The sequence below is a fragment of the Aptenodytes patagonicus genome, chromosome Z (genome assembly GCF_965638725.1).
Source record: "Aptenodytes patagonicus chromosome Z, bAptPat1.pri.cur, whole genome shotgun sequence".
NCBI classification, from domain to species: domain Eukaryota; kingdom Metazoa; phylum Chordata; class Aves; order Sphenisciformes; family Spheniscidae; genus Aptenodytes; species Aptenodytes patagonicus.
Window position 1 is genome coordinate 11,612,323 of NC_134982.1, and position 24,542 is coordinate 11,636,864.

Genomic DNA, 24,542 nt, shown 5'->3' on the forward strand with positions numbered 1-24,542 from the left:
GGACGCCCTTGGAGCAGGAACACCCATGGGGAAGGGATGCCATGGGGCAGGGGATGTCAACAGGGAGGGCACGTCCATGGGGCGGCGGATACCCGCGGAGGAGGGATGCCTGTGGCGGGGGGATGCCCTCAGGGCAGGGATAGCCATGGGAGGGGACGCTCATGGGACAGGGGATGCCCAAGGCGGGGGGGATGGCCCTGGGGCCAGGAGTGCCCATGGGGCGGGGATGCCCATAGGGCACCTGTGCCTGGCCCAGAGTGGGACAGGGGACGCGCTGAGCATGGCCGCTGCCTGCCCTCTGCTGGCAGGAGCGCCTGCTGGGCCTGGAGTGTTTTGGGGTGCTGCAGGAGGGCCCCAATCCCTTGGGTCAGGGACCAGCCTCTAACCCCAACACCTTGGCCGGGGAGGGGTCCCCCACCCTGCACCCACCGTGGCTGGGCTGCGGTCCCTGTGAGGCCGCACGGTCCTGGTGGGACCCGGCTGTAGGGCTGGGGCAGGGGGGACGTGGCTCTGGGGCCACGCGGGGAACCCCAGGGGGGCAGAAGGAGATGCCGACCATGGTGGCGATGTAAAGGCTGCCCTCAGCTGCCCCCCTCGCTAATCCCACATCATCCAGGGCAAGCCCCAGCCACCAGCACCTTCCTCCCCCCAGCAACTTTGGGGGTGCCCAGTCCCCCCAGCAAGGTGCTGGGCAGGGGAGGAGGGTGCTGCAGGAAGGCTCTTGCCCCTGCAGCTACCAGGGTGTCTCTGCTGGGGGGGTGGTTCCTGGAAAGGGGCATAAGCTGGGGCCAAACCCAGTCCCTGGTGCCAACTGCTCTCCCGGGGCTGCTGGGGGTTCGTGGGGGTGGGAGGGTCCACCCAAGCTTCCCAGCTGCTGCAAGCGCTGATTTGGGGGACACCCTCAGCCCCCCAGCGGGTTTACACTGCTTCGGGGCAGGGGCAGATGCTCTCAGAGCTCCCGTGGGTGCTGTCCCCACCAGGAGCCACGTCCCACAGGTGGAAGGGAAGAAAGACGAGGTTTTGCAGCCCTCCTGCTGGATGTAATTAGCATTTCCAATTAGGAGAGGCAGCAGGGAAGACTTGGGCTGCCGGGAGCTGGGATGCACACCCCACCATCCCCTGCCCTGCTTGCCCCAGCCTCCACAGCAGACAGAGGTGCCAGGACGGATCTTCCCCCGGCGCTGGCTGGGTGGCGATGGTCCCAAACTGGCGGGGAGGGAGAAACCCACCCCCTGCCAGAGCTGGGGAAGGCTTTTGGGAGAGTCCTGGGGTGGGTGCAGAGCAGCCCTTTCCCCTTTCCCGGGTGGCTGAAAGCGGCTGGCTCCTGGTCCCCCCGCCCCAGCTGGAGCTGCCTCTCTCTTGGGTGAAGCAGCGGGACACAAAAGCCACACCAGCACCTCTGCCGTGCAGGCGGGGAAGTAGCACTGCGGTAAAGGTTTCCAGGTGCCAGTTAACCCAAAAGAGGACAGGTGAGGGGCAGGGGAAGGACCAGCCCTCTCCCCTCCTCAACCCCACCGCCACAGGAGGAGGCAACAGCCAGCGTCCCCGCCGGAGCGAGCAGCAGCGTTTTCTCTAACAGAGGTGGCATGAGGACAGGGCAAGAGCGGTGCCGGCGGCGAGCTCTGAAGTAGGGCAGAGCACCTGAGCTGCCCCCCCTCCCCGGGGGCCTGCGTGGCCTCCTACCCCAGCAGGAGGTTGTGCTATTTAAACACAGCGTTCCCAATTTCAGCACGTTTCTCCCCACTGCTGCACGCAAGCCCCCTCTCACGGATAGTCCCGTCCTTCTGCCATTTTGAGACTCCCCTCTCCCCTTAAATCTGGCTGGTTTGATGGAGCCCTCCAAGACCCGCCAGCCTTCGGGGCATTCACTCCCACCGCCCAGGCCCCACACAGCTCCTGCCCAGGGTCGGGGGGGGGGGGAGGAGGTGGCCCTCCCCGTCATGGTTCAGCCCCAAAGGCCCCCGGGGCACCCTTCTGCCACGCAATCTGCGTTTAAACCTCTTTGCAGAAACCCTCAGCCCCTGCACCCCCCCCCAAAAAGCCGACAGCGCGCGGCGGCTCTGTGCGTCCTACAGCCACCACCTCAAACAGACTCCCCCCTCAGGCTCAGGGCTGGGCCCGACCCAGCCTCCTGCCCGGCTCCCTCCGGACGCAGGGCTTCTCTCACATAAAAGACAAGGAAGTAGAGCAGTAGCACGTTTTCCAGTTCAGAGAAGGGAAAATAAACCAAGGAGCAAGGCGTTGGGCTAGAAGAAGCGGAAAGGAAGGAGAACTGTGATCAGAACCCGACTACCGAGTACGGGGCACAACACGGGGCGGGCTGGCACCGGAGAGCCAAGACTGTTGTCGGAAACCCCGGGGGATGCATGAAATGTTGTGCTGAAGCTCCCCCCTTCCCCAAGCGTAGGGGTGTCGCGCTGCAACCGCACACCCCAGAGGCAGCCCAAGGGCCCCCTTGTGCTCGTCCTGGGACCGCTGGAGAAGTCCCCTGCCGCAGGAGACCCGACCGCTCACGGTCAGCGTGGGAGAAGCAGCACCCGACACCCGCTGCCGGGCTCTCTCAGGCGGCGAAGCTTCCTGCCAAGCCGGGGCAGACGAGAGGCACCGCCAAACCCGCTTCTTCCGCTAAGGTGAGCTAAGGGGCGGCGGGAACGAAGAGCAGCCCCGCGCGCGGCAGGGACGCGCACATAGGGATGGAGTCCACCCGAGCGAGGAGTGCTCGGGCAGCACCCGAGACACGGGTTTACAGACCGCGCCCGCACCACACGAAGGAAGGGCGGGGGCCTGGCTAGAGTTTTGTGGGATTTTTATTAATTTTTTTTATTATTTTTGTGGTTTTTTTGTGGTTTTTTTTTTTTAATACAGGCTAGCGTTGTACCCTTTGCTAAAGCTGCTGATTCTGCCACATAAACTAGAACAGAAATTTCTCAGAAATTAAGTCGGTTCCCCTCCTTGTTAACTCACTGTCTGCCTCCCAGCTGAACAACGGTCTGGATCTGTGTTGGCGGAAAACATTCCCTGTACAAAGTCTGACGCGCAGCTACACTGTTCTGACTGAGGAATGAAGAAGCCGAGAGTCCATTGAACATTGGATTTTTCCCTGTACAACGTGGCCTGATTTGGAGTTTGGTCCACCGAGGACAGCGAGTTAACCATAGAGATCATCGTCATTGTCTTCACTGTACACGTTGCCCCCGCTGCCGCCTCCTGTGCCTTGGCTCGGACCGGCGCCGCCCTGGTTACCCGACGGGAACCTGCGTGCAGCGGTGCAGAAGAGGAGAGAAGAGACGAGATGCCGTTCAGAAGCCTCCTCAGAGCTCAGCACCATCCCCTCCCTCCACGCCAACACCCCGGCGCCAAGTAGGACAGGCAGGAGAAACGGGATGAAGCCTTACGGCAGGTCACGCAAAAGGCTCACACGGCTGCTGGATGTCGCTTGTGTTAAGTGTAAAAGGGCTGATGGACTTCAGGAGCACCAACAGCAGCTAAAACCGACCTGCAGCACAGCCTACACCCGCCACGTTGTGTACTAGCTGCCATACACGCTGGGGAGAACGGGAAAGCGCGGTGGAAGAGGGGTTTGTTACCCAGAATCCAGCAGAAAGCTGCCTCGGTGCTCTGCTCTGGGGGCGGCTGAGCCACGCTGCCCTCCCCCCACTCCCCCACGGTTACCTGAAGCTGCCAAAGCCACGGCTCTGCTGTAGAGTCTGTGCAAACATCTCGTATTTCCTGATGTCGTTGTCGCTGACGGAGCGGCGAGCAAAGCGCATGGCCTCCTCAAAGTGATCCCTGCGTATCTCGGGAACCGGGTCGTCCTCCTCCACCTCCTGCAGCGGGACAGAGGGCCCAGGTGAGCTGCGTGCCCGAGCTCCGCGGCCCGACGGCCGCCCACAGCCTCCCTCCGGGCCAGGGTGCTCCTCTGAGGCAGGGGCTGGAGAGGGACGCTGCGGCAGACCGTGAGTCAGGGCTGCGGCAGGGGCCTTGCGAGCAACGCCGACGATGAGGCACCCCGGGAGGGCCTCGCCCTCCCGCAAGATGAGAACGAAGTGCTCCAGCTCCACGCTCTGTGCCGAGAGCCCACTCGTCCCCACCCGAGGATTACAGAGAGGAACACATCACACCTCACCCACGGGCAGAGGTGGGCTGCCCGTCTCATGGGCGGGGAAAGCTCAGAGTGCCCCACTCACCATGGCGGAAGGGTTGGTCTGCCTCTCGCGTTCTCGCCTGATCTCACTCTCGATGGACTCGCGGATGGCCAGTTTGCAGGCACGCTGGCAAATTTCTGTCAGGTCGGCCCCCGAAAAGCCATTGGTCATCTTAGCTAGGAAATCCAGGTCGACATCCTAGTGGAAAAAAGAAAAAGGGGGAAGAAAAAAAAAAAAAAAAAAAAAAAAAGGCCTCTCCTTGACACCTTACAACCTCAGGTGACAGAGAGGTGTCTTCAGATCCCATGGTACCAAGGTGCTGCCTAAACATCTTTTGAGAAGATCAGCTGTTAGGGTTCTTGTTTCTGGGAAAAGTTAACCACACATGAAGGCAGGCCACGCTCCCCGCACACCCACCAAGACGCCACGAAGCGGCTGTAAATGCCTCTGCACTTGTGGATTTAGGATATCATTTGCTCAGGTCTCAGCATCAGGAGTCAAACAAAACACTGTCAGACTGGAAATGGAGATGGGGCACAGGCAGACCAAGACAACCGACCTCCTCCTCCTCCTTCCCCTCAACTGAGGGGGTAGTACTGCAACCTCCTTTGAAGCTTTCCTTCCCAACGGAACCTAAAAAGGTAAGCTTGGCATAAAAAAAGCTTGAGCTCTCACTGGACGTCTGCTTTTCTCTGATCCACTGTCAGTTGCATTATTGCCTGCTGCCCAGGCAGGGGACATAGCTCTTGCCTATGACAGAGTTCAGCAACGATTAACTGCAATGGTTCCTCTTCCATTTCCATTCCCCACCCGTGTTCTACGTTTACTTTTCTTTCAGAGTACAAGAATCTTCTCCATCTTGCCGTAACAGGCTTTCCTGTTCCCGCACTATGTGACAAAGACCTGCCGTGCTTGCACACCGACACCTAGCTTCGTTGATACCTAGCCTCAGAGCTCAAGCCTCCCCCTACCTCTTCATTTCCATCCTTCAGGGACTGAAGGTTTCCCAGCTCTGTACCGCGTGGAGCTGCCACCAGCCCTCTGCTCTGTCCCCAGCTTGTGAGGAGCACGTGCAGCACGCAGCAAACCCAAGTCGGACGCAGTCAGGGCGCAGAGCCTACCTTGGCAACTGGTGATTTCCTCAGGTTGGCCTTAAGAATAGCAACCCGGGACTTCTCGTCAGGCAGGGGGATGTAGATGAGCTGATCCAGGCGGCCGGGGCGCAAGATGGCTGGGTCAATGATGTCTGGCCTGTTGGTGGCACCGATGATGAAGACGTTCTTCTTGGTGGACATGCCGTCCATCTCTGTCAGGATCTGGTTGATGACGCGGTCTGCAGCACCACCACCATCGCCGATATTCCCACCTCGAGCCTTTGCGATGGAGTCCAGCTCATCAAAGAACAGCACACAAGGGGCTGCTTGGCGGGCCTGCAAAAAGCAGATGGGAACAATTACTCCATCTTAACACCACCCGGCGAGGAGCATGTTGATGTCACACTAAGCCTACCCTACCATTAAAGCAGCTCAGAGGGGTACCAGAGCACTGCTGCTGCAAGGAGAGCTTGGAGGAGCTGCTCCAGAACAGTCTCCTGCCACACAAACCCTCAATTAAATTCTTCTGAACCAACAAGCTGAATTTCCCCAAAGCTGGGAGCACTGTGAAGCAGGCAGAAGGGTGGCAACTCCAACGCCTAGAGGGAAAGCTGGAGCCAATCTGCCTGGACTAGAACTCTCCCTGCAACACCTGGGGACGTCAATTGTTTATTTAGGCACTCAAGTATCAGTAGGCGAGATATATCCAATGGAAGGTGGAAATCCAGCCGTTGTCTTCAGCCACCTAACGGGTAGTTATAGGGAAAAGGGAGTCAGATCTTTCTTCGAGGTGTGCAGTGAAAGGGTGAAAGACCACAGGCACAAACGGCTGCAAAGAAAATTCCAGTCAGAAATGAGGAAAAAAAAAAATTCTTCACAATGAGAGAGCTCAAACGCTCGCACACAGGCCCAGAGAGGTCAGGGATTCTCCACCCTCAGCACGTGTTCAGAACACGAGGCACTGAGAAACCTGATCGAATTTCCAAGTTAGCTCCCTGCTCTGGACAAACAGCTGGACTAGACGGCCTCTGAGGTTCCCTCCCAACCTAAACTTTTCTCTCTCGCTCTCCTTCCAACTTTGTTCTGTCAGCACCTTCCCTGACCACAAGAGGGAAGACTCCCAGGATAATCCACGCAGATACCTTCTGGGACAGGAGGCAACACCATCTACTGGCCAACTGGGCAGTAGGAGTGCGCTCCTTTCTAAGCCATGTATACTGCAGGACAAGAACCCACAGGATATTTTGAAAATCTGTATATGGTGACAGCTAACGAGGTGTCAGGGTAAGTTTTCAGGGATGTGGAGGATATCTATGCCATCCTAACGCTAGCCTCACTGCTAAGGCACTGGGGCATTTATCATCCTGCAACAGAAACAAATCGCAGCCAGAAAAAACAGTTTAAATAGCTATGTTGCTTAAGAGGATTAATTCCCCCAACATCAGGAAAGTGGCCCCTGCTCTCAGTGCAAGTGGGGAAAACACAAAGACACAAACAAGAACCAGGCCAATAAGACAGATGCAGCGGAGGCACAAATTCTGGGGGTACCTCAGCACAAAGTAGCACAGGGAACAGAAGAAACACTTACCTTGTCAAAGATCTCGCGCACGTTGGCTTCAGACTCGCCAAACCACATAGTGAGCAATTCCGGCCCCTTGATGGAAATGAAGTTTGCCTGGCATTCGTTGGCAATGGCTTTGGCCAGCAGTGTCTTACCACACCCAGGTGGCCCGTAGAACAGAACCCCTTTCGATGGGGTCATACCAAATTTGAGGAACTTGTCCGGGTGCTCCACAGGATACTGAAGGAGAACAAAACAAACAAACACACACCTCTCATGATGAGCCAGAACAGGCCTGTAACTCAGAATCACAGAATGGTTTGGGTTGGAAGGGACCCTCAAAGATCACCTAGTCCAACCCTTCTGCCATAGGTAGGGACATCTTTCTCTAGGTCAGTTTTGTTTCTCCTCCTACCAGAAATACTACCTGAGATTTCTGGTGGGTTAAACACAAGATCCTGCCTGCTCGGTGCCACTGGAGTTTTTAAATGGACACCGGTTTGAAAAGCACCATGGCTAAATTGGAAAGCTGCCTTAAAGAACCTATTTACCTCTAAGAACTAAGTACCAGTTCAGGTAGTTTTCCAGCACGCTTAACCCCAACTTCACTCTGCCCTGCAGAAGCAAAAGGGAACAGCTCATTATCTAACCTATTCGCTCTGCTCTCCAGAGACAGGCAAGGTGTCTGATGTGAGCATTTATCCTCAGCAACGAGGTCAGAGATAGGTGATGATTTTAACAGCAGAAAATTAGATTCTTTTATTCACAGACAGAATGTTTCTACAGCGCCACCTGAAAGCAGGAACGTATCAAAGCCAAACCGTCCCAGTGCAGCCACCAGGAGTTTCCACAGACCATTCATGACTTTTTGTCCATCTTTCCCGTCGTAGAAGGCTTCACAATTACTTCTCACCTGTCCCTATGCTAATGCTGATGGGAAGCCCTTCGGAGGCTCTCTGTACGAGAATCTTCATCCACTTTCTGGCACATAAAGCCACCACGTAAAAGGATTCTCAGCAGTGGTCCCACCGCTGGTCTCCACTTAAGAGAAGCAGAACTACTGCTGTTTCTGCATGTTGCACAACACCCACCCACCCAGGCACTGTAGACTCGGCTAAGGAAAGCCTGACGCTGCTTCCCAGCACCTTCCTCTCCAAGTTCACTGAGATGGAACAGCATGGTATTTTTCATCCATTACAAGCAAATACCATAAAAACCTCTGCATTTACCCTGTTCACAGCCCGAACGGGAATCTGAAGAAGTTCTAGATTTTATTATTATATTTTTCAAGCTGACTAGGCAAAAATCTGTTGGAAACCCTTACCTGTACAAGCTCCTGGAGTTCTCTCTTCACATCTTCTAGACCACCAATATCTTCCCAGGTAACTTGTGGCACCTCCACCACAGTCTCCCGAAGAGCAGAAGGGTTGCTCTGGCTCAGAGCCCACTATCGTTAGAAGAAACGGCATTATATGAATTCTAACACATTAAGTTCACTTGCTTCAGATCAGCAATTGGATATTGCACCCAAAAGAAAGAGGGGCACTCCTGCATTACCCTGAAGTCATCCATGGTCACAGCCAGCGAGTTCATCACTTCAGCATCGATGGTTTCATCTTCTAGGTCTATGAGATCCATCTTCTTTCTGATAGCCTGAAGAGCAGCTTCTGAGCAAAGAGCAGCCAAGTCAGCACCAACATGGCCATGGGTCTCGTTTGCCACCTGAAAGCAGAGCACTGACTATGACTCACAGGGATACAAGCAAGCGCTCTGCAAGGGCAATGCATGCTCTGGTCACTCACTGGGAAGTGCAACAAAGCTCTGGAGGACCAGAGCATCAGTGCTTTGCTGCAGATTCAAGACAAGTGCTACCACGTATTTAACAGGCAAAGACATCGCTGTTCTACCTCCTACTTGAGGTCAAAGCTGCAACTGGAATTCAGATGGTGTGCGGAAAGATAACCCTGAGGACTGCAGTTCTTCATTCAGGACAGAGATTACAGGAAACATCCAGTTTACACATGGTGTCCAGCGTCACCACAGTGCTCACCCAGATCTGTGAGAGCTGTTTCAGGCTTGCTTTACTTTTAAAGAGAATGCCACAGCAAACAAATCCAGCAAGACAGTGGCAAGGCACTTCCAGATTGGACTGATACACATTTGCCTCACTTCACCATGCCATTCTTAACTAGTGAGTGAGGATTTCTGGTCACTGGTAAGCTAGTTAGAAGGAAGTCCAGAGATCACACATTCACCCAGTTTCATGCTGTCCTAAATGAGCAACTACATTTGTACAATCAAGCCTTAACAACTCTTCCACTACGAAACACAGCATTGGGAACATCTGTCTGCAAAGACAAGCTTTCCTAATAACACGCTACTCACCTGTTCCAGATCCACATCATCAGCCAGTTTCATGTTTTTCGTGTGGATCTGCAGGATCTCCAGGCGCCCGGTGGCATCTGGGATACCGATATCTACCTCTCTGTCAAAACGACCTGGGGAGTACAAAACATACGTTGAGCTGCTGATTCTGTGAAGTAGAGGAGCTGCGGTTGCTGCCTTCCTCTGACTGAACAACATGATGACAAGCCACAAACACACGCAATTTCAGAAAATGCCAACTTTGGGTTTCTCTGCAGCATCTATCAGCACAGTAGCAGAGTCACATCAGAGAAGGAGGAAAGGCTTCAGCCATTTAGGGAAAGCGAGACTACTGTATCAACTAGAGTTCAAGATTGTACGACACAGAGGACTGCTGGTTTAGTAACTTTTTCTGAGCCTCGTTTTTAGGAAAATATGCTTCCCCGAGCCAACATACCATGAGACGTTTTTGTTTATTTCTACCTTTGTGTACCCATCACAAGAGTCTGCAAATACAGAGAGATTTAATTTTTCAGAACTCTCATAGCAGTACCCAAGTGGTGAAAAATATGAACTGCCCCAATATCTGGAGAGGCAGGAAACCTAGGTATTACTGAAATATTAACTAAGGTATGTACACCTATCATCTTCCTCTAGCCATAGCTAGAGGCTCGCTACACATTTAAGAGGCCGTTTTCCCCTGCACACTTGAGTGGTTTGCCATTACAGACTTTACCGACTGGTCACATTCATTCACAATGCAAAGTTTCGAAAACATGAATCTCGGAAACTACCGGACTTCTCATCAATAAAAGAAAGAAATCAGACAATTCAGAGCCTTCTGCAACCTAAGGCATGAACATTCCCTTAAGCATTTACCCCTTCAGTGTGTCCTGAAATGGCTTCACCTAATAGAGACTAGCACACTTTTCCACTTCAAAGTATTTTTTTATTTCTACAAGTTCTAACCTAATACGGCACAGAAAGTGATACCGAAGGCTGGAAGTCTAGAAATTAATTTCAAACAAGCAGCTGGAGGCAAGTCAATAGTTTATGTAACACACAGAAGATGTTTAGTATTAATTTCTGCTCAATCCTTCCAAGGCCCCTGAAGCATAGCCTGTAACAAAGTATGAGACGCACAAGAAAGAGACTGCAATCGTGGTTACCGAATCGCCTGAGTGCTGGGTCGATGCTGTTAGGTCTGTTGGTAGCTGCCATAACGATCACATGCGCTCTCTGTTTCAGTCCATCCATAAGAGTCAACAGCTGAGACACTATGCGACGTTCCACCTCTCCATGTGTCTATGGAGAGAGAAAGCAGTGGTTAGACCAAAAGCTCTACAACACAGCACAGGAGCTGGTACTGCACCACAGCGGACAGATATGATGGCCGCGAGCTGTCAAGAAACATTGTGAACTGTATCTGAGTCTTCTCACGTCCAACTGAAACCAGGCCTTAAGTTGAATACTGCTTTACCCTGTAGTCAAGTGCAGAGATTCGTGCCAGCTGCTACCAAAAAGGACATGCTTCTTTACCTTCTACAGGCTTTCTTTACCTTCTCTCTCTTAGGAGCAATGGCATCCAGTTCATCAATGAAGATGATGGCAGGAGCGTTCTTCTCTGCTTCTTCAAAGGCTTTCCTCAGGTTGCTCTCAGACTCACCAGCCAGCTTGCTCATGATCTCAGGACCTGAAAAATAGCGGCACTGTGGCACCCAGAAGAGAGGCAGCTAGCCCCAAGATGTGCAACTGAATTCTTTTAGTACAACGTTCACATGGGAGTATCTGTATTTCAAGTCAAAGCAAATACTATCAACCAAGTTCACTAAATTTGCAGCTGAACAGGCAAGAACGGCACGCAGAATTACTTTCTATCATTATTCTGGTGTTTTCAGTTTACGCTAACAGAACACAGCACTAGTCAATGAGCTACCCTTAGCTGCCTCTTTCCTCACCCTATTTCACACCCTGTGAGCTTCTCTGTAATGTGCCACCACACACCGTTAATGCCAGCCCTAGCTTGCAAGAGAACCAATCAAATTATATGGTGATGAATTATCAGGGTAGGGAAGGAAAAAGCTCTACAATACCGAAGCTGCCTTTAGCTTACATTACACAGGTAAACATTGACCTCTGTAAGATCCTATAAATGAGTTTAAAAAAAACCACCAACAAAATAAAACCAAAAAGAACAAAAACCCAAACCCCATCTCCTCTCAAAGAATAACTAAAAACAATAAAAATGTGTAAGCACATCAATCCCAGAAGGAAGGACAGCATTCCCCTGAGATCTCCAATCGCCAAACACTAGTGCAGGCTTACAGATCTATTCTGTTTTTACAGATTTTTCCATCATGCTGATGGGAGCGGTAACGAAGAGAAAGCATGCTTCTAACAGACCCAAGAAAAAGAAACCTGACCCTCAGGAGTGCAGAGCTGCTAGCTGACTGAAGCGCACCAGCTGCAGCGCCACTGGTGCGGGCAGGCACTAAGAGTTTCATTACAGGTAACTCACCCCTTCATACCAGCTCTGTCTACAACACTGCCTGCAGCTCCAGGCTTGGCACCAGCACACAGAGAACACATCACTAACTCTGACAATGTTATTTTTATTATGCAATAGAAGTACAACTGTCTAAAGAAACGGCTGGCTCATTAGCATTCACTGACAGTTTCCACACACTTTAGGAAGTATATGACAAGGGCGACATATGGTTAAAACCAGCCCATTTACATCTGATATCTTGAGATACAAAGCAAGTCACTTCCCTGCTGCTGGTCACTGCTATGCTGTGCTATACACTCCATTGTAAAATGGGACAGAAAGGCAGTGAGGAAAATCCAGAATTTGGTCCTTACTGGACATAAACCAGTAACCATCTCAACTGCTACAGGTGAGAGTTATCAATAGGAGGTTCTGTCACTTGTAGCTAAGTCCCAAGGTGCTCACTATAGCTTTCGGGAAAGTTCCTCCCAATTAACGTTACGTGAAACAAAACAGGTCTTGTGCTTCACTTGAGGGGAGAGAGAAATCCACAGCAGACCAGCTTCTTTTCTGAATGGGACGTGGTGGCAGCAACAGAAGCAAGTGTCCTGCACCCATATACTTAGAATAATTTCAGCACTTCACTCCCAGCTCTGCCCTCACCAACATAAATGAACACCCAGCCAGCCAGACTCCAAGTCCCTGCGTCGTGAAGCTGTCTTCCAACCACTCTGCTACAACACAATCAAGCGAAGGGAAGTGCCACTACAGATGCTTCCACAGAAATGGCCTCCAAGCGTCCCCAGAGGCACGCTTGAAAGAGGTAAGGAAGGATGTCAGGGAGACAACGTGGCTCTACAAGCCCTATTAACACCATTCATTACCATAAGATGGATGAATGAGCACACAGTAGATTTGGGGCCAAAGCAGCCACAAAACTTACCGTTGATCAGGAAGAAGAAAGCCCCTGTTTCGTTGGCCACTGCTCGGGCAATCAGTGTTTTACCAGTGCCAGGAGGACCGTACAGCAGGATCCCACGTGGAGGCTGAAGACAAAGGCAAGAGACTTCAGTGGTGAGCTAGTATCTGAATGCCTAAGTAGCTTCACAGTGAAATTGTAAGCACTTGATAAAGCCAGTCCGAAATTGTGATGCAAACTCACGCAACAGCTGTCATCATCGTGAACAGCACTGCTATCAACACCCTTACTACCTTACATGACACACAAACAAAAACCTTGCCAGTAACTGACTGCGCTGATTCAAAGCATCACTCCGCCTTACAAGTTGCCAGTACTTTAATCTGCGTCCAGAACATGTAATGAAATATTTTCCTAACACCAGCATTAAAAAAAAAAAACCACAAATTACTCATTGCCCCCGCCAATGCCTCATAAACCTCTGACATCACGAGTCATCTGCAAGGGCAAGCCCACTCATCCACCTGGTGCACACGGGGACTTACCTTCACCCCTATGGCCTTGAAGAGCGCAGGGTGTCGGAGGGGAAGTTCCACCATCTCTTTGATTTGAGCCAGCTGCTTCCGGCAGCCACCAATGTCATCATAGCCCACTTCATTCAGTGACTCCTCTTCATCCTATCCGGAAGGAAATATATTAAACATTTGAGTGAAAACAATAGTTCAACAACCCCTCCCAGTCTACAGAAGCCAGGAATCCAGGTTTTCGCTCGTAGCTATTTCTTTGCTGTCTTGAGATTCTCACTTTCAAGTCTTCCTGGTGTTTTCTACAATTGTTTCTTAGCTCTGTCTTCCCAGACATACAAAGGGAATTGCCTGCACGTACCTAGACCTCACTGAAGCCCACCCTCTTGAATGACAGCCTCTGCTGCCAGGTTCCCTGCAGACTCTAGCGCAAAACAAGCCCTGTGACCCTCTGACGTGGCTAACAAAGACAGCAAGAGACAGTGAAGCTCAGTATAAAAGATACGTATTCCTTAAACTGGAAGTGATATCTCTAACTACTTGACATACTTTACAAGTTGCCAGTACTTTAATCTGTGTCCAGAACATGTAAGGAAACACTTTCCTAACACCAACATTAAAAAAAACCCTACAAACTGCATGAGCTATCATACAGCTCTCAGATGTAGTGTTGTCTTCTAGGATTGAATCAAATGAACAGAGAACATTAAGATCCAGACACATGGATAAGATCAACCGTTACCAGCTCTTCCAGTATAGCTCTACAGCATCCATTCATTTGGCTGTCCAAATTTCTACTGGCCTTAGTTATCTGTACATTAGGCCACACTAAAATAATGAAATAACAGAGCCTGGAATCTCAGAGGGGCTCAGTCCAAGCCCCACAAACAGGAACCACTACCTCAAGCAGGTCACTCAGGGTCTGGCCCTATCAAGCACTGAAGGTCTCCAGGTTTGGAGATTCGTGTCCTCTTTGGGCCCTGCTCCAGGGTTGGGGGAAAACTTTTTCATAGTATCTACTGGGAATTTCCCTTGATCCACCTTACGCCACTGCCTCTAGTCCTGCCCCTGGGCACAGCTCTCAGAAGAGCCTGGTCATCTACCGCTTCCCATCAGGCAGTTACCAGTAAGCCTGCCCCTTTGCCTTCCCTTCTCCAGGCTGCATCATCCCACTCTCCCTGCCCCTCCTCGTTCATTCTGACCTCCGGCTCCTCATCATTTCGGTGGCCTTGGCTGAACTTGTTCCTACCTTCTCTGCTGTGTCCTGAAGAGCCCAAACTGGACTCGTGGGGTGCCCAGATGCAGTCTCACAAGCGTCACATAGAGGTGAATTTTTCAGAAGGCAGCTAACTACAAACCAGCACTCACCCTGATTTGCAGGTAGTAAAAATGCACTTACTTTATGAAGTATGCAACCACCTTAGCTCATTTCTCCGAGATTTCCTACTCTGTAACAGTAAGGTGGCCAAGACCTGACAGACAAGCCACCCAGGCTCCCTCAAGCTTGGGACACTCAATGCTAGACACCTTAAGGGACTGGGGAAATTTTTTTTTCAAGTTAACCACTTTGAGATTTCAAATTTCTCACTGAAAGAGCACTAATTGCTTTCTTTTCATGTGGCATGAAATTTAGCAACATTGTAAGCTCTTCCTGCTATGGATCAAGGGAACTCTGGAATTAAAAGATGCATCTAAGTCCAGCCTGAAGTATCTGGACACAGATGCAAAACCAGCTGCTGCCAAAGTATGGCATCTCGTCAGCAAACCTACGCACTGGTGCTGTCTCAGCATGTGAGGAAGGACACTGGAAGTACGTTTCTCTGACTACTTTCAGCAGCAGCTCATCTCCCGAACCCGGGGTTTCTAACCACTACATACACAAAATGCCAGAACAGGAACTGCAAACACTGCTGCTCTCAAGTACTGTCACAGGAACAGATTTTGGACAGAGAGGATTCAGTAGGAGAACTGCGTGGCCGGATTCTGCTCACCTCTCGTTTGATGGGCTCTCCTTCACAATGGATCACCGTGTCTGGAGCCACTATGCAGTACGGACTTGGATCTGTCTCCACCACTTTGAACTCCACTGCGCGCATCCCTCCACGCACCAAGAAGATGTCACCTGTAAAGCCCCACACTTCAGTAGCCTGCTGCAACCGACATCTGCAAAATGTCGACCCTTGTACTACCAGCAGCCCCAGAGGACAAGGAAGTGGGTTACACAGGCATACACTGCTGGCATTTGTAACAATGCTCTGCATTTTAAACTCCAGAGCTGCATGTACTGTGACTACCCGAGCACCGTTTAGATCCGCAGCAGTTAAAAGTTCTCAAATTCCATCCAGTAACAAACAGCAAACAATAGAAAAGAATACTTTGCCTAAATACAAAACACAAAGGCAAGGAATCACATTTCTTTTCCATTCAGTTTCAATTTAACATTTCTGAAACAGGCAGAAAGCACTAACTTAATAAAAACTCATTTTGAAGTTATAATACTAGTTGTTACTAGTTAAAACTGCTTGCCTCCAGAAGCAGAATAATATATAATACTGCACTACGACTCTGGGCTAAACTGGGCTACAGAAGCTGGATAGCTTCAACTTGTGTTTATAGCGTATTAGGACCTACTTGTTCCAGCAGAAGTGCTACTAGCACAACTCCAAAAGTGCATTTGCTTTTCTATGCACTCTCCCAGTTATTAATTAGATTACTTTGAAGAAGTTAATTTAGTCAGGGTACCAGCTGGTATACCCAACCAGTTGATTAATATGCAGGCAACTCCCCAATTCCATCAAGCGGTAGCAACTTAGTTTAATGAGATTTTCTCCTGACTTCTACCTGAGCCTTTTCTGACGCTCTCCCATCTCACGTGGCAAAAAAACACAGGAGAACTATCAATCTGCTCTGCCAGCCAGCAATCACCCTTTCTTCTGAAGATTAGGAAAAAATTAAATCAGCGCCTGCAAAATCTCACTCTACAGATGTCAGGCTAATGCTTCGCAGAGATCTGTGCAAGCTTCTAGAAATTCTCTTTATTCAGTCTCAGGACTAGCTCACACTTGCTGCCATCAGGACTTCAATGACAGGCACTATTACCTTTCCTGATGGGTCTGTATGCTTCCAGGAAGTACGGCTTGAGATAGACCTCAAAGAGATTCCCCGTGATCCCTTCTACCGTGTCATCAATTGGCAGCACATGGATACGTTTGCCGTATTTCACATCTGGGCAAGGTTGGATGCTGCAACAGAAAAAAACTCCAGTTAGCCCCATCATGCTGGACTCACACCCGAGTCTGGAAAAGGCAGTGATGCCCCTTCCCAGGCCAGTACAAATGCCAGAAAGGACCCTCCAAAGCGCTGGTGAGACCTCCCACCCGCATAAGAACACTTCAATGCTGACAAGGCAAAAATCATGCCCGTCACAAGCTAGTCTTCACAACACACACCCTCCTTCACTCCTCTCAGCCCTATCCAAGGCTGCTGGGGAGTTTCATGCTTTCTTCCTACCCGCCTTGCCCTTCTGTAGCCATCCCCAAGGCACGTTCACAAGTTACTAATGCAGCCTAAAGACCCGTGAGAGTCACGAGCTAACTTTGGTTTCAATGATGAGCTACTGCTGCACCAGCTGCAAGGGAAAGGGAGCTGGGGGAAGCTCTTTGCTCCTTCCTCCCTCTAACCTACTACAGAGACCAGAGCCCCTGTTGCTGACAACCCTGATTCTGAGCAAAGGGTCTCACAGTACCAACCAGGTGTAACCAGCTTGCAGCCAGGTGTCTTGTCAGTCCCGCTTTGTGGAGGCTGATATTTAGGTTAAAGTCCGAAGGCCCTTTCCCCCCTTTTAAACAAACACTACAGTCATTATTTTGCAGTGTAGGACAACAGCCTACGGTAGCGATAGCTCAGAGTATCAAGCCGTGGCAGAAAGCTCAAGCTGGCTTTGCCAGCTAAGAAAAGCCTACATGGAACTGCAGCTGAGCATGCAACTTCTCATACGTGACTTTTGTTAGGGACTCTTAATAGATTCTTTCACCACGTGCTTTACAGAGAGGATAAGCAGAAAGGGTGAAGGAAAAGACAGTCTGCCCCTGAAGGAAAACAGCTGACAGACTGCAAGCAGCAAGCGATTAGCACATGAATCTGGATTTTGGCAGAAACCAGGCCACAGAAAGTAACACAATAAGCAGTTAAAGATCAGCAAGAAAAACTTTTGAGGGCAAAAAGTGTGAAAATTCTCTGACCCTTGCAACAAAGCTAAGACAATCGGTAACGCATTTGGAAGGCTTGATGACCACTATGGACACAGTCCCAGCAGAGAAGGGGGGAGCCCAGGCTGAACTGTCACACTAGAGACGACTCCAACAGTAACCTCACATCAGGTTAAAGTAAGGATTCACCTTTATTTTAAATCTGCAGACTGGCACAAAGCACTGTTCAGCTCCAACTACCGTGGTGTTTAAAACTTGCATTTTCTAGTGGTAGAGAAATGGGTGGAACAGCCTAATTCCTCTCCTCTACAAAGTTTGTATGAAACACGTTTTGCATTTAAAGATTATTCCAGATATCACCCCAGGAAGTCTAGTGTCAGAAACCAGGCTCCAATTTTCCCAGAACATGCAGGATATTCCAGACTAGGAAGATGCTCAGGAGGAAGAGCTGTCAGCCCTTCCATATTTAAGCCTGCAAATTAGCACTTTTATGTTTAAGAAATGCTCACATGTTTTTCCTCCCACTCCCATCACAGAATGGAACCTGTGTCCTGTAAGACGAGATGTATACTTCAATGCTTTCCCAATACTTCCTGCAAGTGTTGCACAACAAAATCCCTGCAATGCTTTTCAAGCATTCCTAATTTTAAAGTTACTTTTATAACAAAAATTGGAATATAAACATCCTTCAGGGATTTTTAGTCTTGCTATTTGACTGCTTCATGTTTTAAAACTTGCTAGAAACAAGTGACAAACTTCTGTTTGCCATAGGGCAGCTCAGATACTACGAGATCAATTACAATGTTGCTTAACGCCTTCCACAGTTAACACTGTGGACATTAAAAATTTAGACAAAAATTTGCGAGTTCACCTGACAATGTGAATTTGGGAAGATGACTGTGACAACAGTGGCATAATTGAACCACTCAGTTTAATGACAGGACCTGGACTCAAAGGTCCTGAAGAGACTTCAGGAATCTTTAGCATTATTTTTTAGTATTAATCTGAATGCGCACACAGCCAGAAACACATGCAAAAGTAAGCGGAGATCCCCGATGTAAGCCATGCACTTGAAAACACTTCTGCGATCTCCTCTGGAAGATGTAAGAATACCTCCTGCGGATCAATTCAGAGCCAGCGCACAAATTATTTAGTCAACCCAGAGATACGCAACAGTTAGCAAACGAGTCCTCACCTGATCACGTCACCCAGGCGCACTCTCAGGTTGTTGCGAACAACCCTATTCATGCGAATCTTCTCATCTGAGCAGGTATCATCTGACAGAACAATGCAGACCGCTTCTCTCCTCTTCTTTCCTTTTAGCAGAACAGTGTCTCCTCTGAACAGCTGCAATTCATCCATTTTTGCCTGTAAACAGTAACAGCATTAGAACAAGCTTTTGACAAAACAAGAATTCAAGCATTTGACGGAGAGTTACTTGACTTTGGAGAATTACATCGTGGAAGCGATATACTAAATCCACAAGGACAGAGGCTCCCACTACACTGGTCAAGAGCTAATCCTGAAGCCAGACTAAGGGCACAAGCTCAACTGAATCCTGCAAACTGAGAATCAAAATACATTTTAGCACGGAAGGGTATTAGGAAACAAGACAAGACAACCCTCCCTCACTCGTAACAGCTGCAGCTTCTGACACAAATACTTGAATTCAGGTTGCAAAGTTGCGTTTCAAGTTAACACACAGCAACAGCTTGCAAATTACCAGATTAAATGCTTTGCTTTTATAGATGACACACCTGGGACAGTGACACAACACTGTTGTCTTCATTGATGGCTTCATCAACAATTAACCGATTGGGCCTGTTCTTCTGCTTCAGAATAGCAGTCGATAAGTCATCCGCTTTAGAACTGGCAAAGAAAACAGAAGTTATGAGGCTGAGTGAAACTGCTCCCCCCTTTCCAGCCACCCCCCCATTTTCATCTCCATTTTTGACAGGTTTCTTTGTTGTCTCGTCTTTTAGAAACCAGACTTGTTCGTAAGAAGGGAGAACATTTTTCCCGGGCACCTGTTGCAGGAGTTCAAAGCACGGTGTTTTCTGTCACTAAATATAACTACTTTACTAGCCTCAGATGGAAATAGCTATGAAGCTATCTATGAAAAGAAGTGGTCTGCAAGATGTTGCTGACTGTAAGATGTTTTGCCTAAAAGAATTAGTCAGACTCATCTGAAATCGCATGTAACCACCACCACCGAAACAAAAGTTCAAGTCTATTTGGTGTCATATCCCAGATAAACAGGGGAATTAAAGGACAATGCTGCAGCTCCCCTGACAGGAAGAGCTGTAAGTTTAGCCTGTCGAGGCCTATTAGTTAAACCTAGCAAGCCAGTAGAAATATTCAAGTGTTTATGAAAAATGGGGTTTTCTTTTTAGGACATAAGCACCTTTCCATAATACCTTCACAGGAGTCACTGCAGCTCTAGCCCACTACACCACAAGAAATATGACAGATAATTCGTTAGCCTTGACAAAATGGAGCAAATCAAACAGCAAAGAAATGGAAGAAAGGCCGATTAAGTAATTTCCTTCAAAATCTAATACAGCAAATAATTCACTCTATGAAAGAAATATGAATTTGAACCAACTGATTCCCGAGGAGCTCTTGGAAGCTGTACCTCAGCCTGCCGCAACAGTGGCAGACTGTTGTAACTTCCCTTGGTGGGCACCAGACGACTTTCTCAAAGTATTCCAGATGTGCCAGTGTCTAAGGTAGGAACAGAAAACTTTGCACAGTTGGGTTTGATTACGACAAAAAAAAAGAAAATAAAGTCTTCCTTCGTCCCAAGCAAGCGGCAAGCACTGGCAAAGAGTAGGACGCTTTGTGGACAACGGTGTTGGCCGTACGCTTTGGCTCTATTTCACTCTTTCAGGGACAAAATAACCAGAAGAAATCAAACCTTGAGTGGAAGCGGCAGAGCAAGCAGCTACACAGCACGAACGCAGACCATGGCAGCAGTGCGTCACTTGGCGCGCTCACTGCATTTTTAAAAGTACATCAGAGAGGGGTGACATACCTACAGTGTGGTGTTACCCAAGGTCCCCCTGCCCCTCGAGATAGAGGTTTTTCCAAGACAGACTATGCGGTATTGGCTCCTTTCTCTGACACTTAAAAGGGGGAACAATACCAAGCAAGCCCATGAGGGCAGCCAGCTTGTTTCCAAGAGGCTTTCAAGTTTCGCATAAGCCCTGATAGTATAGGAGACGTTGGAAATGAGACAACATTATTTTAAGTGAACAAAAGGAGGATCTGTAAAACATGTCTCTCCTGGACTGTCAGCACTGGGAAAGTCGTGTTTTCCTCTCTTGATTGAAGAGTGCAAGACATAAGACATCGACATCCATCCCTTTCAATGACCATGTGAGACATTACAGATCCATTCTCTGAACCCAGAAAGACACAAGAAAGGCTGCTGGGTACGTCCTGGAAGAAGCTCGTGAATTCCACCTTCAACCTAAAATGTGGTCTTGGTAAAGTCCCAAAAGGCCTGGGATTTCCAGGAAAACTGAGAAAGAGATAAGAAAACTGAACCAATACATTGTCAGGTCAGACAGGATCTTGCGGTTAAAAGAGTGGATAAAAACAACAACCTACTTGTAAGGACCTTGCCCCAGCGTTAGCTCCTGGACACTGGAAATTAATTTAGCAGGTAGATTTTAAAACTTGAGCTAAGGGACACCAGAAAGAAACAATATTTCTATTTAGCCTGCTCCGAATGTGAATGTAAATCGTATCCCGCTGCACATGAGATGTCATCCAAAGGCCTTTGATTAAGAAATCGCTGCCAGACTTTGGCTACATAAACTGTCACTGAAACTGCGTGGCTGTCCCTCGGGATGCAGAGACTGCCGTGCGGCCTAAAAACCAGTCTGGGACACAAGATAAAAATAAATGGAAGAGGAACTGGGCAGCAAGTGGAAGCTTTTGGACCAAAATTGTCAATAAACCAAGAGCTGTATAAATCTGGAAAGAAAGTTCAGATACCTCCTGACACACAGCAGTGCTGAAGAGCACAGCAAGAGGTCCACTTGGTTCTGCTGAATGTGAGAAAAAAGTTTTAGTACTGAAGAACTGAATCTAACAGATTCCTAAGTAAGAAGGGAGGGCCAGATCAATGCTGTCAGTACATTACTGCACTTAAAGCAATCTAAAAGCTTGGAGGCCTTAAAAATGGAATAAAGGTCTCCAAGAAACAGCATGCAGGCATCTAAATGTGCAGGGTCAGCTTCAGTTACCTGACCTGACAGTTCTGCAGACAAAGAAACGAAGGTGTTACGAAATTACACGTCAGCTACACAGGACAGTGATGTTATTTCTCCTGCAGACAGGGGTAAGGACTTTGAGTGACAACCACTACCCACCTTCCAGTTGCAATTTAGAATATTATCATCATCACCATTTGCCCTCATTGCATGGGGGTTCCTCGTGCTGTAACTGAGATGATGGAGCAAAATACGTCTGTGCACCTCAACCACGCTCAGACAATCCCTCGACATCTGTGCATGAGAGCACCTGAACTGAAAATACCAAGCAGGAAAGCCCAGGGCATAGGCTGGGGCTCTCTCCTGCCAACATTCCTACCCATGCTGGTAAACTTCAGCGAAGGGTAGGACAGACAGCTAACCTCGGTAATTTTTAAAGCTCCTCAATCAGCTTCCCGTCAGAGACAGCCTGGTGCAAGTCCTCTAGATCATTTCCCCTACTCACCCCTTTTGTCAGCTCCCTCACACACCTTCCCTCTTGCTCCTTTCTTTTGCTGACTGAACAAAAAGATAAACTGAACACAAAATGTAGCTTTAGAGCAGTTTTGGAATTAAAAGGAAATTCAGAGACTGCATCAAGCCTGCTCCTAGACAGAGGCCAGAAGCGAGGACATAATCCCCAGCACAGCTAATGGCCAAACTTGCGTATGAAGCGCAAGACATCAATAAAATTGAAGCAAATATGTACTAGCCCTAAAGACCAAAGTAACAGGATCCTGGTTCCCATCCTTAGCCCCCCTTTCCTCTCTCAGTAAAGCAGTCCAACAGCCCCATCTGACAGAGGGAAGGGGTGTGGGGGGGACTTTTCAGAACTTACATCACTTCATTTTTTTTCTGTGTGCCAGAGCTCCCCTCGTTCAGCACGTGATAACACCCAGAGGCTATGCATTACGGTGGATGGTGTGAAGGGCGAGAGCAGAAAGTAATTACCAGTTAGTGATTCTTCTGAAAATTACTACCAGCCTCCAAAGCTCCACTTAAACGAAGGAAATGAGTTATTCCTGCAAGTCTGTGCTAAAAATGTAGTGAAAAGGCACTGACTCAAACTGATTCCAGCTGCAGCAATGAAAGTGAAAACAGTCATGCCTTCTGTACACTGGTGTGCCTTTGTATCAACATCCTCATGAACTCGCTTCTGAGACAAAACCTGTCAGCGGTTTCCCACCATCCTGAACATCCATGTTACAGACTGAACTGGTAGGTATTGAAAAAAGAAACCCGTAAAACATTTTATCCATTGAAGCAAACGGGTGAGGTATCTGATGACTGCGGCCACTTACTGAACAGCCCATGACAACAAAGCGGTGAGTTCACACTCGTGCTCGAGATGCCAAGTTCTCGAACACTGTTTCAGACAGGTAGGCACAGGAAAACGAGAATCCCTTCAGAAACCACACTCTCGTAGCTCTTGCAATGCTACTTGCTGTGCTAAGGCTCAGTTCAGCAAGATGGCTGCCAGCAGCATTGACCCAAAAATGGCAACTAAAAAGTAACTGTTTTCCAGTTGCAGAGTAACTTTTGTTGATTCCTATGTGGTGATAAGAACTTTGCTAAAGCAGAAGTTTCTTTTTAAAGACACTGTTCACCTCGCTCAGCTGCAAAATACACCTCTGAGACCACCACTTCCATCACAAGCTCTACCACGGACACCGAATTCTTGGCACACCTTCCTGGAACTGACTCAGTAGGACCGAGCAGGTCTGAATTTCAGGAGTTGCGAAAGAAAAGGAGAACGTAAACAACGGACACTAAAGGGACCAAAAGTGCCTCTAGCAATGCCATAAAGTTACTTCAGGTATTCCTGGATTTGGGAAATTTATCTTTAGGTTCTATTTTTAGGCCTCTCAAGGGGCAGTGAAGCGGCCTGCGCACGCGGGCTGGGAGCCGAGAGGCCACTGTTACTCAACTCATTTTTGAGCATGAAAGACGATCCTCAGCCTGGAACTGAAAAGAGAGTGAGGCAAGACACCGGAGACGAAAATACAGCCGACTGCCTCAGCTGCCACAGAGGCCAACCCGGCACAACATGTCTGCCTCTGCTAATGCCAAGTCACTTGCCAGCCTCGGCCCGAGGGCCGCTGCGAGGAGGAGGCCGGGACATGCCTTTCCCCCCCTCGCTGCCCCGCCAGCCGCTCCGGGGCCTGGAAGACAAAGCCCTCCCTGGCTGAGGCCTAGCCCAGCGGGACGGCCCGGGCCGCGCCGGGGCACGGCCAGGGCCCGGCGGGAGGCCCGGCCTGGCCAGGGCTCGCCCTCCCGCCCCATGACTCGACACTTCCCGGGGAGGCCCGGCCGGGAAGCGGGGGTGGGGGGGTTGGGGGGCGGACGGATGGGGAGCGGCCCATCCCCCCCTCCCGGCACCGCCTCCGCCTCCTCCTCCTCAGGGCCTGCATGACACAGCGGGATCGGGGGGCGGATCTGGCCCACCGCCGGGCCCGGCCCGGCCCGGGCCGCGCCGAGGCGAGGCGAGGCAAGGCGGGCTAGGCCGGGCCGGGCCCAGCGCCGCGGCGCCAGGGCCTAGGCCGCGGCCTGCCGGCGGGCGGCCCACACTTACTCGGATCCCGAGGCCATGGCGCTGGGGGGGGAAGGGGCGAGGGGAGGCGGGCGGCGGCGGCTCCTCAGGGCGGGCGGCGGCGGCGGGCGGCGGGTCTCGGGCAGGCTGGCGGCGGCGGCGGGCCGGGGCGCTTCGCGCTGACTGAACCTCAGAGCCGACTCATCGGAAGGGGGAGCCCCGCCCCGCGCCGCCTCACCTGCCTAGCAACAGCGTGCGCTGACCAATCGGAAATTCCGCCCGGCCGGCACCTCAGCCAATGGGAGAGGCGGAAGCGGGGCGGGGGGGGGGGGGGAAGGGGACGAGGGAAAAAAAAGAAGGAACCGTCTTGCTCCTCCGCCCCGCCCCTCTCCTTTTCCCTTCCCAACCGTCACGAGCCAAGCGCGACACCCGTCAGCCAATCGCAGCGCC

At 50.1% G+C, this 24,542-nt stretch overlaps 1 protein-coding gene across 1 annotated transcript; it reads right to left on the reverse strand.

Moving 5' to 3' along the window:
• Positions 1 to 2,789: 2,789 nt before the first annotated feature.
• On the reverse strand, positions 2,790 to 24,222 carry VCP (valosin containing protein). The gene is made up of 17 exons (XM_076361642.1): positions 24,135 to 24,222; positions 19,061 to 19,172; positions 18,499 to 18,671; positions 16,195 to 16,337; positions 15,087 to 15,217; positions 13,117 to 13,248; positions 12,596 to 12,698; positions 10,724 to 10,857; positions 10,334 to 10,469; positions 9,186 to 9,298; positions 8,358 to 8,522; positions 8,125 to 8,247; positions 6,828 to 7,040; positions 5,267 to 5,575; positions 4,188 to 4,343; positions 3,673 to 3,827; positions 2,790 to 3,254 (listed from the first exon to the last, which is right to left on the reverse strand). Exons 1-17 carry the CDS (start codon positions 24,149 to 24,151, stop codon positions 3,149 to 3,151), a joined length of 2,421 nt encoding a protein of 806 aa, XP_076217757.1. The 5' UTR covers positions 24,152 to 24,222; the 3' UTR covers positions 2,790 to 3,148.
• Positions 24,223 to 24,542: the final 320 nt, after the last annotated feature.

Bases quoted from the DNA above. Each gene is read 5' to 3' on its own strand.
- VCP (XM_076361642.1), bottom strand. The intron at 16,338-18,498 runs GTGAGGACTCGT...TTTCTGTTGCAG, and splicing joins CGCCTGGGTGACGTGATCAG to CATCCAACCTTGCCCAGATG. The intron at 10,470-10,723 runs GTAAAGAAAGCC...CTCTCTCCATAG, and splicing joins TTGCTCCTAAGAGAGAGAAG to ACACATGGAGAGGTGGAACG.